Below are 14,818 nucleotides of genomic sequence, written 5' to 3'. Positions count from 1 at the left end.
TTCATCAAGGAAAGTCACGGAATCATCAGATTGAGGAGGATCCCCTCTCCAAGGACATCACAGCTGATTATTCTGGTTTTGGGGGACGCCTGTACTAAAACCATCCCAGAAAGCATGCGCTTGTCAAGCTTCTGATCAACCAGCCCATTCTATGTGCACCACAAACTGAGTCTGCCGTGTTGATTACTCACTTAACCAGTGTACTCATGAATCTGTTCTGTTACCATTAAAGACTAAAACCCAGGCAACAATACCCTTTGTAGTAAAAATGTACACGACAGGGTAGATACCATGACTGCAAAAACTCTAAGTACGATCTTTTTTCCCTTTAATTTCATAGAAAAGTATTAATGCCAAAAAAATAATCAAGGATTTGTATTACTAAAAAAAAAACCAAAAAAAAACAAAAAAAAACAAAAACAAAAAACCACACTGGATAAGGTCAGACAAGTTGAACATACTAAAACCACAAAACATTTTCTCCTCCAAAAGGAGAAATAGATTTACAAAAAAAATTGTAACGTAAACACCAAATGTCTCTCGAGGCAGTCCTGGTCTGCCTTCCAATTTGCACGTTCATTTTTATTTTTGTCCCATATTGGGAAACACAGGACATCCTTCCGTATATGCTGCTAGTTCTAAACACTGCAGTAGAGGGGGGAGCAGACTGTAGCCAGTTCAGTAGTCAGCAGAGCTGCGTTTAACAGAGAAAAGTACAGGCGCTTTGTGGGTTAAGAGCTGAGGCCATTAGTGATGAGAAAAACCACGCCCTGCAAACCCGGAAGAGTTCTTCCTGTTCCAAGGGATTCCTGTGCGACTGGAGCACAGTGCTGGGAACTCAGTAAGTTTAAAAAAAAAAAAACAACAAAAAAACCCAACGAATTATTAATACGCTTTTGATTAAGTAGTAAGCACATCAGAAGTGGTATTAATTTGGGTGGAAAAGCAAAGCAATGAAGTTTTCAGCCTTTCAGAGACTAATACAGCTCTTTGTATTCGGAATCCACTCTCCTTGGGCAATTTGCTAGGAAATCATCCGGTCTCTCGTTTGCATAGAGAACCGATTGTTTGCATAGAGAACCGATTTACACAGGAAAAACTCTTCCTCGGTAGCCCAGATGATTTCAAACACAAGCCCCAAGGGCCAACCGGATGGCTGGCAAGGGGCGTGGGTTACCGGTGGTAGATGAGCTTGCTCGGCAACGGTGTCCGTCACGCTGCAGGACCGCAACCTTGAGGACGGTTCTCTTTGCTGAAGGGGGGAAAGGACACGAAGCATCGTGAAAACACAGGCCCAGAAACAAGTTTCGTTGGTTTAAAAAGTAAGTCACGCAAGCCTATTGAGTGTTCTTTCATGTGAGAAGATGATTCGGTGAGACACCGTCTCTTCTGGGCCATGAGAGTAATCCCTCAAGCAGTCGGGTGGGTAATCGTATGTGTCATTACGAGTGTTTGCAGCAGACAGAAATTCTGACTGGTCCTTAGGAGGAAGTAACAGCAAAAGTAGGAAAAAGAGGCCAAAATAGGACAGGGGACTCAAAAGGCCAGGGTAACACTCTACTGCTTCTTTAAGAAATGGCAGTAAGGGTGCCCGGGTGGCTCAGTCAGTTAAGCACCCGACTTCGGCTCAGGTCGTGATCTCACAGTTTGTGGGTTCGAGCCCCGTGTCAAGCTCTTGTGCTGACAGCTCGGAGCCTGGAGACTACTTTGGATTCTGTGTCTCCCTCTCTCTCTGCCCTTTCCCTGCTCACACACTCTCTGTCTCTCAAAAATAAATAAACATTAAAAAAATTTTTTTTAAATAAAATAAAAGGGGGGGGGGGGCGCCTGGGTGGCTCGGTCGGTTAAGGTTCTGACTTTGGCCTGGGTCACGATCTCACGATTCGTGAGTTCGAGCCCTGCGTGGGGCTTGGTGCTGACAGCTCGGAGCCTGAAGCCTGTTTCCAGATTGCGTGTCTCCCTCTCTCTCTGCCCCTCCCCTGCTCATGCTTTCTCTCTGTCTCTCGAAAATAAATAGATGTTATAAAAAAAATTGGCACTAGAGGGGCGCCTGGGTGGCTCAGTTGGTTAAGCACCCTGCTTTGGCTCAGGTCATGACCTCATGGCACGTGGATTGGAGCCCTGCATCGAGCTCTCTTATGTCAGTGTGGAGCCTACTTTGGATCCTCTGTCCCCTTCTGTCTCTGCCCCGACTCTGCTCATGCTTTCTCTCTCTCAAAAATAAACATGAAAAGGGGCGCCTGGGTGGCTCAGCCGGTTAAACATCCAACCTCAGCTCAGGTCATGGTCTCATGGTCCGTGAGTTCGAGCCCCACGTCGGGCTCTGTGCTGACAGCTCAGAGCCTGGAGCCTGCTTCGGGGATTCTGTGTCTCCCTCTCTCTCTCTGCCCCTCCCCTGCTCATGCGCTGTCTCTGCCTCCAAAATATATAAAAACAATAAAAATAAATAAATAAATAAATAAGTAAATAAAACAGTAAAAAAGAAAAAATGGCAACAGGAAGCTAGCAGTCTTGCCTTTTGCTCTGGGATGCAACCTTGGGGCAAACTCTAGTGTGATGTGAATAGAGGAAAGAATGCTGACATAGATGGTTCTTAAACATTTCTATTGACAAAGGATCAGTTGGAATCTAAGGCCAAAAAACTCAAATATGGTCTTGTGCTACTTCCGAAGGGTCAGTTACAATTTTAGCTTCTGAATCGAGTTGAAGTCGTACAGAACAGGAATGAGGGAAAATAGTGAGGTTCCTCTAAAACATCTAGTGTGTGATGTACAGTGTTGCTCTCACTCGTTTGTATTCATCTATCTTTTTAGCAAAACAGCCAAGAGACCCAATCATAGAATGGCAGTGGGTTACACACACAAAGGCCAAGTATCTAAGTGGCAGCAGATTCGTCCATGGGATATGTACGTAGGTACTCGTTTTTAATACTTCAGTACTCACTTTAATGGTAAGCAAAAGGGGGTAAGGTCAAAGAAAGACTCTGTGACAGCGACGGGGGCCTATTCAGGTCCTTCCACAATGGTTAGGTTAGCACGAAGGATTCCTTCTTTAGTAAAAGTTCATGCTACTGTCCTTGAATATAGAGCGATCCTGACAAGCGAAACTGAAAAGGAGTCTCGTGTTCTCTTTCCAAGACATTCTCACTGAACAGCTGAATCAGACTCAACACCATCTTAAAATAATACGGACTCTTGCACTTGGATCTTAAAGATATTTGGGGCAAGTTCAGTGATGACATGCAGGTGGTCCCTATACAAAGCACTAGAGATGCTAACTTAATACTCATGCTGAAGAAAACGAGGAGTTTTTACTTGGTAGGCTACAGGTGTGCATCTGCGTAGGTTCTTGCACTGCTTACGACATTCCACAGGTTTTCAATACATGGCTTCATTGCTTATGTTGTTTCCACAGCGACAGTTTTTACCAATTCAAATATCCCACATATAACATTTTTCCCTGCCCTTTTAATATTAGATTTTCGTCTCAGTGGTATTTCTCTTTCTGCAGAACATTTACAAAATTTTAATATAAAACCACACTGAGTAATCACTGCGACTCCTATAATACGGGCCAATGGTAAAAACACCATAACCGACAGAGTTAACAATCTTGTGAGTGCTTACTTGCTTTTACTTTAGATGTAAGTCCTCTTATCCGTGCACATCCAATACGGTTGTAATAATCACTATTTTTCTAGGATGCCATTTTCAGTGCAGTGACCACTATCATTTACTGTTATACATCTTTAAGTTCAATTTCTCGAGAAACATGGAGAGTTGCATTTGTTCTCAACTCTATTCACAGGCAGGTATTTTTCTATGGACTTTTCATGCCCTTCCACGATGTGTTATCAAACATGGAGGTCTTCATGCTCATTGTGCTGCTTCTCACTGGGGCTTAGCCCTATCTGAAGTTTCTAGAAAGAGGCTCCCTGATGGTTAAGAACCCAAGTTCAAATGTTATCCTGAGGTCCGTGCCTCAGCTGCATAAGCTTTCTTAAGGATTCGTACTCTGGGACTTAGGGGACGTCTTCCGTCTCCCATCCTAACTCTGTCTTGGAGGGGTCCCTTAAACTTCATCTGCGAAGTGAGAATGATAAAGTGGGCAGCTGGGTACTTAAGAGGACTAATTAAGAGGCCCAATGTCTCCCAGGCCCCCCTGTGAAATAACCACCTTTGTGATGGAGGCACTATTTACGAGCCTCTGGCTGGGAAAAGAAATTCAAGGTTAAAGGTGATAATAACAGAAATGGACTCTTCTTGAGTTCTTTACAAATCAAGAAAGATTCTCACCTGCTTGGACTAATTCTGTCCCCTGAGGAAGGGGGAACTTTGGAAAATGTCAGAGTTCTCTGGGAGCTGGAAGGACCTTGGTCATTATTTGCATACAAGAGTCTCTTAAACCGACAAGAAGTGATAAAATATTTGCTCAACTTCTCATTCAAACAAGACCATTACTTACGATCAAAGAACCAAACTGCTCCCCATTGGAGTCTGGAGTGATCTGAAGCCTTCTGCTCAGCTCCTCAGACAGCTCCTGAGGGCTGGTCCGGGACACGGGAGAGGACGGCGGAGGGGGCAGTGACAGACTGAGGGAGTCTCCAGTGATGTTCACTTCCTCGGAAATGGTCTCCCAAGGCTATCAAGGAACAAGATGCTGGGGTAAATGGTAGGAGCGTGGGATCCTCTCGTCACCTTGCCAACAACCACCACCACCGTGATAACTATAATTAACGTTTACTGAGTATTTAAGGCGCACACAATCTTCTAATAACCCTGAGGAACATGTGACTACTACCCTAATTGACAGGTGAGGAAACCGAGGCACAGAGAGTCACCTGTCAAAGAGAACAGAGCTAGGAAGTGGCAGGGTCAGGAGTTGATCCAAGGGAGCCTGGTTCTAGGGGCTGCGGTCTTAACCCCTTTAAAACACCACCTCTCTGAGTGGTGACTTACTTCTAGTACTGGTTACTACATGGGTGGGTTAAAAACGTTCTCAGAAATTCATGGATGATTTCCATGAATTTTCTTTTACTGTAAGTGCTGAGGAATCACTGTAAGAGCAGCAGAGATGCTATAAGCTGTAATTAAACAGTGGTATTAAGTAACTTTTAGTGAACTCATTATGGAATCATTGATTTTGCTTTTCCAGTGCTGATCACTGCAGTATTTTTATGAATGATCTTCATAAAACACTGTCTAAACAGAATGGATTTCTACTAAGTAAACACAGTTGTTAAGACTGCACAGAAGTAATTGTTCAACAACTGGTAACTGCTAATTTGTTGTTCAATTCATAATTCCCCCCACCCCATAATTTACCATAAACATTTAAGGGGAAAATAGTAAACGTTTCTAAATTCACCCAAATTCCTATTTTCCCGGCAATAAATCTCCTTCACGATGTCAAAACTCCTTAGAAGTATTTGGTACCCAAACGAGGTACAGGGCTCATTTAATTGCTCACGTATGACAACCACATTGCCACTCACTAAGATACAGTTGGACTCTGGGGGCAGGTAAATAATAAGGTGAAAATATCTTCTTCTTTTTTTTTTTTTTTTTAACGTTTATTTATTCTCGAGACAGAGAGAGACAGAGCATGAATCGAGGAGCGTCAGTGAGAGAGGGAGACACAAAAACCGAAACAGGCTCCAGGCTCCGGGCCTTCAGCCCAGAGCCCGACACGGGGCTCGAACTCACGGTCCGCGAGATCGCGACCCGAGCCGAAGTCGGACGCCGAACCGACTGAGCCACCCAGGTGCCCCCGTAAGGTGAAAATATCTTCAGATTTCCAACGTGTTCTAGAAATAACGTCAGTCCCTTCTGTAACAGACGGGTACACGTATTTGTCAAACTTGACTTTTCCATGCACTTCCTAAATTGATATCCCAACGGTCGTCAGTTAGCTGTGAGGCCACCATCTTGAATTTTTAGACGGCATTTACCGTGAGGAAGCATCAGGACATAGAACCCACGTGGAGCCCACGGGAAGGAGGAGCTGCGGCGGGCAGAGGGTGCGTGGGGACGTCTTACCTCTGGGCCGTCTCCGCCCTCGCTGGGCTCCGGCTCCAGGTCCTCACTGATGTGTCTGCGCGAGCGGAAGCGTCGGTGCGCGGCCTCCTGGTTGATCTGCCTGATGTTGCTGTCCGACTCGGAGGCCACATCCCTGGGAGCATGGGGCGAGGGGGAGAGAGAGACGGGACAGCCGGTGTGGGTATCTGGCACCTTCCACCACAGTCCTGCGCTCGCCAGAGGCCTCCCACCCACTAAAACGCGGCCGCCGTCGCGTCCGACACGGACCACTCACTGGCCGTTACGTGTGGGAATTCGTCCAATGCGAACTGGTTGGAGGATAGTTCTGGGTTCATCTCAGTCAAGGAGACAGCGCCTTTAAATGCATCAGTCACAACGTTTTGAGTATTTCAGGCAAATAGCACAAAATGTACTTTGGTGTTTAAGAAATCACAGCCCTCTGGGGCGCCCGGGGGGGCTCAGTCGGTAAGAGTCTGACTTTGGCTCAGGTCATGATCTCACAGTTCATGGGTTCAAGCCTCACGTCAGGCTCTGGGCTGACAGATCAGAGCCTGGAGCCTCCTTCAGATTCTGTGTTTCCCTCTTTTTCTGCCCCTTCCCCGCTCGCTCGCTCTCTCTCTCTCAAAAAAAAAAAAAAAAAAAAAAAGAAGAAGAAGAAGAAGAAGAAAGAAATCACAGCCCTCCATCTTTTTGCTCTAGTGAGAAGGCAGGCTTCTCAAAGGACAGGTGACTGACTTGGGGCCAGTCAGTGGTGGCCCCTCTAGGAGTCTAGCAATGATGAGGTGGCAACTTTAGGTTGGTAACGATTGGCCAAGGAGCAGAAAATAGTACAAACTCAAAGCCGGGATCTGGAGAGAAGTGCTCCTGACCCAACATGAATTTTTTAACGTGAGTTTTTTTTAGCTGTGCGGATCTCATTTTGACAGAATCTCAGGATCATTCAGGATGACACGGCATTTCTCCCTATTAAACCACTGTAAAAAATTCACTCAAACATCAAGTGATCATTTCCCAAATCAAGTGGGATGTGAAGAACACAGCAACTTTGTGTGTGTGTGTGTGTGTGTGTGTGTGTGTGTGTGTGTGTGTGTGTGTGTGTGATGTATCTCTCTTAATTCAGGATCTGAAAACATCAATTCAATCTTGAAAACTGCTGCAGTAAATTACAGGCAATCATCCTTTGGGAGAAATACTACTTGCCGGCTTTTAGAGTCGAAGTTTAAATGTCAAAATGTTTTGCGAAGAAAAATCAGACTCTTTCAATAAGACACCATATTCGGTTAACAGAAATGATGCTGCAAGTTAACATTTCAAAATATTTGAAAACGTTATTTCAGACTAATCAAAACATAGTATTAATCAAGGGCCCTCCTTATAGATTCTTCCTATAAAACATGGGTTTTAAAAAAAAATTTTTTTTTAATGTTTTTATTTATTTTTGAGACAGAGAGAGACAGAGCATGAGCAGGGAAGGGGCAGAGAGAGAGGGAGACACAGAATTGGAAGCAGGCTCCAGGCTCTGAGCCATCAGCACAGAGCCCGATGCAGGGCTCGAACTCACAGACTGTGAGATCATGACCTGAGCCGAAGTTGGACGCTCAACCGGCTGAGCCACCCCGGCGCCCCTAAAACACGGGTTTTAAAACATTCTAATCTCTCAAACTTCTGCTACACTCCAACAGAAAGCCTGCTGGCCCCCGTAATAGTGAATAGTTTGTGACTAGCAGCATTGTGTGCAAATAGGGTACTCTTTATTGCCCCTTTCTGAGACAGTTTGAATATTTCCAACAAACACCTTTACATTTTTAACTTCTGGTAAACGCAGGTTAGCTTCCATGTAATCCACATTAGAATGATAACTACTTCTTAAAATCTGAGTCAGCGAAGTTTTGCTATTATCTGTGTACCTAATACATAAACTTTGGAACTCTCACAGAAATAACAATCTTGCGTATTTTCTAATTTTATTAAACTATAACTAGACTAAAAAATAGTACCTTCTATCTTCTCTGAAGATACCTTCAGAGAAACAGACAAAACTATGGCTATAGAGAAAACGATTTACACTAAGGGGCACAGAAGGATACTGATCCTTTTCTGAAACCACCGGAACAAAATGATAGAAACTGACACTTTGTCGGACAGGTGAGAGAATGGAATGTCGCATTTGTGATTTTGTGTTGCCACAGGTCTTTTTTGTCGTTGTTAATTTTTTTTAAGTTTATTTTTGAGAGAGAGAGAGAGAACGCGAGAGCGGGGGAGGGGCAGAAAGAAAGGGAGACACAGAATCCGAAGTAGGTTCCAGGCTCTGAGCTGTCGGCCCAGAGTCCGAGGTGGGGCTCGAACCCACGAACTGTGAGATCATGACCTGAGCGGAAGTCGTATGCTCAACCGACCGAGCCACCTGGGTGCCCCGCCACAGGTCATTTTTATAGGACATTCAATTCTTCAGCACACAACGATTATGAAAAGTTAAGTTATTACAGAACAGAGAAATAGTTAGGAGGAAAATGACCAGAATGAAATTCTTTATGAAATATGTAAAATATTTTAGTAGTGTCTAAGAAGGCCAAGGAAACTTGACATCATCCTTTCCCTTTTTATTAAGGATGGAAGCAATTTCCCTTCCTAATGACTGGCCTTAAAATATTTTATGTACATCTATGAAAGACTTTCATCAGAATTTTAAATCTTCACTTGAAATATCATACATTCAGAGCATTTATTCAGTCAACGCTGAGTGACTAATGTTTGCATGCTGTGTGCCAGGGCCTAATACATACTTGAAGTGTTCCAGGGACTTCCAAAAGGTTAAGGGGAAATAAGGTTTTATTATTACCACGTCTGCATTTTGTATCCCTTAGAAGTATATAAAATTCTTTATTCTGGAAGGACTTACTTTAAAAAGTGGGGGAGGGACATTTAAAATCAATTAGGCAGGGGCGCCTGGGTGGCTCAGTCGGTTGGGCATCCGACTTTGGCTCAGGTCACGATCTCACGGTCCGTGAGTTCGAGCCCCGCGTCAGGCTCTGGGCTGATGGCTCGGAGCCTGGAGCCTGCTTCTGATTCTGTGTCTCCCTCTCTCTCTGCCCCTCCCCCGTTCATGCTCTGTCTCTCTCTGTCCCAAAAATAAATAAACGTTAAAAAAAAAAAATTAAAAAAAAATAAAATCAATTAGGCAAATCTCCCTTATCCCACATGCTCATATAATTAGTAATCAGTGTGAACCAGACACAACTAAATAGCATAGAGAGGTTACCTCTGATTTTGAAATTCCAACCCTGGGCTTTTATGGTCTTCACTGATGAAGTGAAAATAGTCACACAAGGGAGGCCTGCATGTCATTAAGCAACTGAATGAGCTGAAACTAGAAACAGTCACTAATGGGAAGATGAACATTTAAAAATATTTCTGAGCTGACAGATTAAAGTAGAAAATTATTTTATTGGGGGCAAGAAAATATTTTAGGAAATAGTTATCTTAATTTTCTTCAGTCATTAATTTCATCTATCTATATTCTTCACTTGATTAAAAAAAAATTTTTTTTAATGTTTATTTATTTTTGAAACAGAGACACAGAGCACGAGCGGGGGAGGGACAGAGAGCAAGGGAGACACAGAATCCGAAGCAGGTTCCAGGCTCCCAGCTGTCAGCACAGAGCCCGACACGGGGTTTGAACTCTCGAGCTGTGAGATCATGACCTGAGCCAAAGTCGGATGCCCAACTGACTGAGCCATCCAGGCGCCCCTTCACTTGATTTTCATGGGCAATATGCAAGTGGCTAAAGACAGGATAAACCATCAATTTGTCAGGTTCAGTGTCAATTAAGATCAGTGTGCCAGATCACTGACACTCACCTACATTATGGACATTAGTACACACTAATGTGACGATGAGCCCAGTTACTGAAATGTGATTAAATTGTTGCTAAGACAGAAGATGTACAAAGTATTTTGCAAGACAGGTAAGAGAGTTAAGTGTTTGAGTCTCTAAAGCGCATCTTCATTTACAGCCTTAATTCCGTTCCTTCACCATGTTTTTAAAATTGTGGGTTATGGAGTAAAAACCTTTCCGATTACATTTAAACAGGGTCAGGACAATTCTAAAATCAGGGGTGCTTTAAAAAGCTGCCCTCAGACTTGAGAGTGCGGGGATCACTCTGTGGTCAACCTTCCACCCTTCAGTTCCGTATCCAGGCTCGCCGGTTCCCCAAACCGTGAGCCTATCATCACTTTGAGAAGCGATTCACTTGTAGTCATTCATTCCGTTACAAGGTACTTTGCTGAGCTCCTACTCTGTGCCAGGCGCTAGGGGTAGATCTGTGAGTAAGAGAACATAGTCCCTGCTCACACAGGCCGCCAGAGTATTACGTGCTCCCTGCTACCACGGGGGAAGCAGAGGTCCTTCACTGAGAGCTGAACAGAAGCGCGGTTCTCCCAGAGGAAGGTAGAGGCAGCCACAAGAAAGGGGACGTTCTAGTTTTGTTTCGGTGGTTGGGCAGGGGGGGCATCGGGGCATCCACGGGGCCAAGAAGAGAGAGTAGTCAGGAAGCAGCTGTGAACGGTCCAGCCACTTAATACACCGTAGGCTTAGGACTGTGGGTGGGGAATCTGGCAAGGGACGGGGTGGAGAAGGACCTTGTAAGGACAGCCGGAGGGCAACGAACTGTCAGTGAGGTTATTCAGGGGGTTGAAGTCTAGAGCACAAGCCTAGTGAACTGGGTAACACATGAGTCACAAGGACAGTCTTAATTCTTTCCTTCAGCACACGGCCATCGCTTCTCTGTCTCATTTCTCCAGATACAGCCTTTTGATGCTTTTAAAAAAAACACATTTTATTTATTTACTTTTGAGAAAGAGAGGCGGGGGAGGGACAGGGGGAGAGAGAGAGTCTTAAGCAGGCTCCACACGCAGCATAGAGCCTGCCTCGAGGCTCGAGCTCACAACCTGAGGCAAAATCAAGAGATGGGTGCTTAACCAGCTGAGCCACCCAGGTGTCCCTAACAGGCACTTCTTAATATCAATTTCCCCCCAAAGACTGTGGCAGTATTCTGTAAAAACTGAATTACGTAAATAATTAAGTTTGAATCAAAGCAATACTTTAGGGGCGCCTGGGTGGCTCAACCAGTTGAGCATCTGACTTCGGCTCAGGTCATGATCTCACGGTTCATGAGTTCGAGCCCCAAGTCGGGCTCTGTGCTGACAGCTCAGAGCCTGGAGCCTGCTTGGGATTCCGTGTCTCCCTCTCTCTCTGCCCCTCCCCTGCTTGCGCTCGGTCTCTCTCAAAAAATAAACATTAAAAAAAAGAAACAAAAAACCATAATACTTGGCGAAATAAAGTTAAGGAGAAAGAACCTCAAACTCTCAAGACCGTTCAGGTGGGATGAAGAGGTTACTATGGACACTAATTCTTCTTCCTTATCTAACTTTTCTCAGGATTTCTAGAAGCCATGCTCACTGGAGAAGAGGCACTCCCCGGGCCCCACCTGAGCTCTGCCGACGTCCTTCCTGGTTCAGCCTCTTTGGCATAGCTGCCTCACTCACAGGGACAGTCATGCCACTGACCCCTCCCTAAACTACATGTGAACCTGAACTTGGATTAAGGGCTGCATTTTTCCCATGTCGTTCTGGACAACTGATGAGCCAGCACTGCACAAATGATCTCTTTTGTTTTGGGTTAGTTCTTTGGGCCAATGCCCCCATGGTAGTGTGTTTACAAAAACAATATGAAGTGTTTTCTCAGAAGTTTCCTCATTAGGGTTTCACAACTCTGGGAGGTACGAAAGCAAGTATTTCCATTTATCCCAAAATAACAGACTTCAGTCTGCATGATTATTAATGAAGGTGAACTTTTTTCCATATATGCACTGGCCATTAGGATTTCTTTCTTTGTGAGCTGTTAGCGGTCACTTTGCTACAGTCGTAGGACACTCTGATCCCCACAGGGTGTTATGTGTTCAATAATGTTTAGCAAAGGAAGATAATGATGCCTTGCTTAGGGTATTGTTACCAAGATTCTTGATTCAAGACTCCTGACCATTTACAGTAACCAATGTTACCTGGCGGCGGGGCAGGGGGTGTGGAGAGGGTCCAAGTTTTTTTTTTTTTTTAAACATTTACAAATACCAAGAGTAGTCAAATGGGTTCAAATGGTTTCACAACAGCTATGTTCAGTAATCAAAGGAAAACAGTAGAAAATAAAATAAAAAATAAAAGAACGAAACCATTTCCATTTAGATTTCTCTGGGGGGTACAAAATTACAACAAAGAAGAGTTCGTGATCATCTGGATGTGTGGATATTTACACTGTCCTGTGAATAATGAGCCGGGTCCAAAGCTGACCAAGCGCATCTGAGCTTCAACGGAACCCACTTGGGGGCTTAGGAAGGGCTATTCACGGATGCAGATCAGACAAGCTTTCTTTCCAACTCAAAACCTGGACTAGATTTCTTGGCTACCTCCCCCACCCTCAGTCATAAACAGAATCTCTCTGTAACCTCCAAAGATTAAAGGATTATTGACAACACTATCACCCATCACACTGCTGACACCACTTGTTTAAAAACCATCATGGGGGCGCCTGGGTGGCTCCGTCGGTTGAGCGTCCGACTTCGGCTCAGGTCGTGATCTCACAGTTTGTGGGTTCGAGCCCCGCGTCAGGCTCTGTGCTGACAGCTCGGAGCCTGGAGCCTGCTTCACATTCTGTGTCTTCCTGTCTCTCTCTCTCTCTCGATAATAAATAAATGTTAAAAAATGGGCGTCTGGGTGGCTCAGTCGGTTGGGCATCCGACTTCAGCTCAGGTCATGATCTTGCGGTCCGTGAGTTCGAGCCCCGCGTTGGGCTCTGGGCTGATGGCTCGGAGCCTGGAGCCTGCTTTGGATTCTGTGTCTCCCTCTCTCTCTGCCCCACCCCCGTTCATGCTCTGTCTCTCTCTGTCTCAAAAATAAATAAACGTTAAAAAAAAAAATTAAAAAAAACCATCGAGAGCAAATTTCTTTCAGAGTCTGGGTTAAAGAAAAAATGATCTCATCCAATATACTTGCTTTTATTACATACTGAAAATGATGTAATGCATTGACAATTACCCTCCTCATCGTGGCTGCTAGGAGCTCAAATTTCCCCTTTTCCTTCTTTGAATACTTGTTTTGCCTTTTACTGTATGCTAATAGATTCAGGTCTTGCCGTATACTACGATTTAGAAACAAGCTGCTACAAATCCTTTTCGAACATAGTTGAGGTTCAACTAGTGTTTATCCTCTACCATCAAATACGAAATTGTTGCATGAACAAAACAGTAATCATTTCACTACGGCCCTGATGCTGGTGAGGGATTAGAACACACAGGAATGACTAATTCTGAGTCTGCAACCCTTCCATGGGTGTCTAGTTAGATCACGGGGATGATTTATAGATTTCCCAAAGAGGAAAAAAAAAAAAGTGGCATTTCCGAATTAAATAATTAAGGGGACTAAAAGCCAAAAACTGAAGAGAAGATTGCACAGCCAATCTGTTTGCCGTTTTCCAATCTGGGTTTGTCAGGAGAGGAAGCTGAAGACCAGGGAAGTGATATAACTGCCATACGTAAGATAAATGTGGGGAAAATAACTTCAGTATGTCAGGAACCTATGTAAAAGAGTGTATCCATGTTGTCTAAAATGAATTAGTTCATACCTAAAATAGGCAAACCTGATCCAGGGAAAAGAACTGCTTCTTTATCGTGCAAATTCCGACGGGCTCTCGCGCTCTTTAAATGAAGAGTAACCCTGTTTTTCTACGTGTCCACATGTAGGGCAAAACATCCTACGTTTTTCTGAGGCGAGGCTGAGTTCCCAACCTTGCCCCGAAGAGCCGCCACGGTCCAACCTCCAAGTACACGGACACGTCCCCAGCCACGGCACGGTACTCACATTAAGCTCGGTCGGTGCCACTGAGTGGTCCGGTTGTTGTGGTTGACGTAATAGGTACGACCCAAATTGTCCACTTTCTCTTCCCAGCCGGGAGGCAGTGGAGGCGGGGGAAGCTCCTCCTGGTGCTGGGAGGCCGAGTCATTCGAGTCCACGACCTCCCAGCCATGCTGCGGAATAAAAGCAAATGAAGACCATTGAGGTGGGCCCTTCACACACGAGGAAAAAACAAACGCAGTGTGCTCTGGGTCCTTCTTCCTTGCTCCTTTGCACCCTGGCTCTTTTGGTGGCTTCACATGCCACGTGGGAAGAAATTCCCAAAAAGGGCAAAAAAAAAAAAAAAAAAAAAAAAAGAATCAATCCTAGTAGAGTCTCAAAAAGAATTCGGAGCAATGACCAATTAATTGTGCTGCCTTCTAACTTGACCGCACTGTACAGATCAACCCAGCTTTGGGTGTGTCCAGTCTATTGTGTTAAGCCGCATTAGCCTCTTTTCATGCTCATGTTTGTTATTTTGACCCGAAGGCCGCCAGGGCCGGACAGAGCCATGCCAGCGACATGGGTCATGTTACAGCTGTTGTCTTTTGGACACCCCCACAAGATAAAAGGGAGCTGGGGCGCCAAGCCATACTGCACGTGTGTTCTAACAGAGATCATGGCATGAGGGGCCAGGAGGCCCGGGCTCCATCGCTCCCCAGGGAGGACAGCGATGGAAGCAGGCGAGGCTCTCATTCTGCATCGAGTACAATCGCGAGAACCGAAGAAGTCTGGAAGTTGCTTTCCACTTAGGCGCTCCCCACTTGCGGCCACCACAGAAACAGGCTTCATGGTACCAGAGTTAAGAGTGACATTTTTGCCACACATATTTTAGGCATT

The 14,818-nt window shown here is 44.9% G+C and overlaps 1 protein-coding gene across 15 annotated transcripts in view; it reads right to left on the bottom strand.

Moving 5' to 3' along the window:
- Positions 1-14,818, bottom strand: part of NEDD4L (NEDD4 like E3 ubiquitin protein ligase) — a 346,027-nt gene that overhangs the window by 60,056 nt on the left and 271,153 nt on the right. For 11 of the 15 annotated variants that reach the window (XM_086683105.1, XM_086683102.1, XM_086683104.1 and 8 more), the window contains 4 exons: positions 13,946-14,112; positions 6,039-6,171; positions 4,465-4,641; positions 1,178-1,252 (listed from right to left, as the gene is read on the bottom strand). In XM_086683105.1, the coding sequence (XP_086539231.1) occupies positions 1,178-1,252; positions 4,465-4,641; positions 6,039-6,171; positions 13,946-14,112 (552 nt within the window). The remainder of the gene's footprint in view (positions 1-1,177; positions 1,253-4,464; positions 4,642-6,038; positions 6,172-13,945; positions 14,113-14,818) is intronic. The other 4 variants (XM_086683101.1, XM_086683099.1, XM_086683096.1 and 1 more) reach the window with 1 other exon arrangement.

This window comes from Puma concolor, chromosome D3 (genome assembly GCF_028749965.1).
Source record: "Puma concolor isolate L17-30 chromosome D3, mPumCon1.1.hap2, whole genome shotgun sequence".
NCBI lineage: Eukaryota > Metazoa > Chordata > Mammalia > Carnivora > Felidae > Puma > Puma concolor.
The sequence above is the reverse complement of the archived record's forward strand: the minus strand, read 5'-3'. Positions and strand labels throughout refer to the sequence as shown.